The following is an 808-nucleotide window of genomic DNA, read 5'->3' on the forward strand; positions in this document are numbered from 1 at the left end:
ATTAATATTTTGTGTAGTGTCAAGAAAATAAGGAGTTTACCGCGAACTCTGAACAGCGATGCAGCGTGGTAGTTGCTTAGGCCTGCAAGTTTCCCTGAAATAAGACATGCCTCGCGATTTGTGTTTGGGGATCACGCTTGCTCCGGCGAATGTTCAGAACTTCCTTTCCCAACATCCACAAACCTCTTAACCGATTAGAATGCACAAAAACAACAGATGCAAGTAATCAGAAGGAGAATGAGTGGGTGAGAATGGTAATCATGACGAAATACCTGATCTGGACGGTCTATGGGGCCTGGTTTGCAATCGACACGGTAGAGGGAAAGCAGAAGGTTTGTACGACAGCCGAAGCTACAGTGGAGGATCTCATATGGTTCGGGATTCGATTTCTGCTTCAGAAAAAGACAGACCATCACGTAGTTATGCCAGGAAAAATGACGATCGATTTCTACGCCTATACTCGTCAACAAATTATTATTCCCGTCCCGCATATCTGGTTATCAGCTCTTCCTGGACAGGAAGTTGAGAATGAACGTATTCAGGAGCATGCATATCGTTGAAAAAGACTTCTCGATATCGTGGATGGATGCAAGAAAGAAAGGTAATGTATGGTGGAGGATGGATAAATGGCATCTTCTGTTAACGACCACATATATATATGTCGGCATTCACTTCCAGCTTGAACTGGTTTTTATAGCACTTCGCACCCTCACTGATTACGGAACCCGTGAGTAGTGGTGCTGAAAATTTAATGTCTCAAGAAATACATGTGGCCTTAATGGCGTTTTTTGGAAACTTCCCCAAGGAA

At 43.6% G+C, this 808-nt stretch overlaps 1 protein-coding gene across 1 annotated transcript; it reads left to right on the forward strand.

Moving 5' to 3' along the window:
* Positions 1 to 260: 260 nt before the first annotated feature.
* On the forward strand, positions 261 to 560 carry T265_12209 (hypothetical protein; the record flags this gene model as incomplete). Its single annotated transcript, XM_009179358.1, has 1 exon — positions 261 to 560. The coding sequence occupies one exon, from the start codon at positions 261 to 263 to the stop codon at positions 558 to 560; it is 300 nt and encodes a 99-aa protein (XP_009177622.1).
* Between the last annotated feature and the right edge of the window lie 248 nt (positions 561 to 808).

Source organism: Opisthorchis viverrini, assembly GCF_000715545.1.
Source record: "Opisthorchis viverrini unplaced genomic scaffold opera_v5_2047, whole genome shotgun sequence".
NCBI lineage: Eukaryota > Metazoa > Platyhelminthes > Trematoda > Opisthorchiida > Opisthorchiidae > Opisthorchis > Opisthorchis viverrini.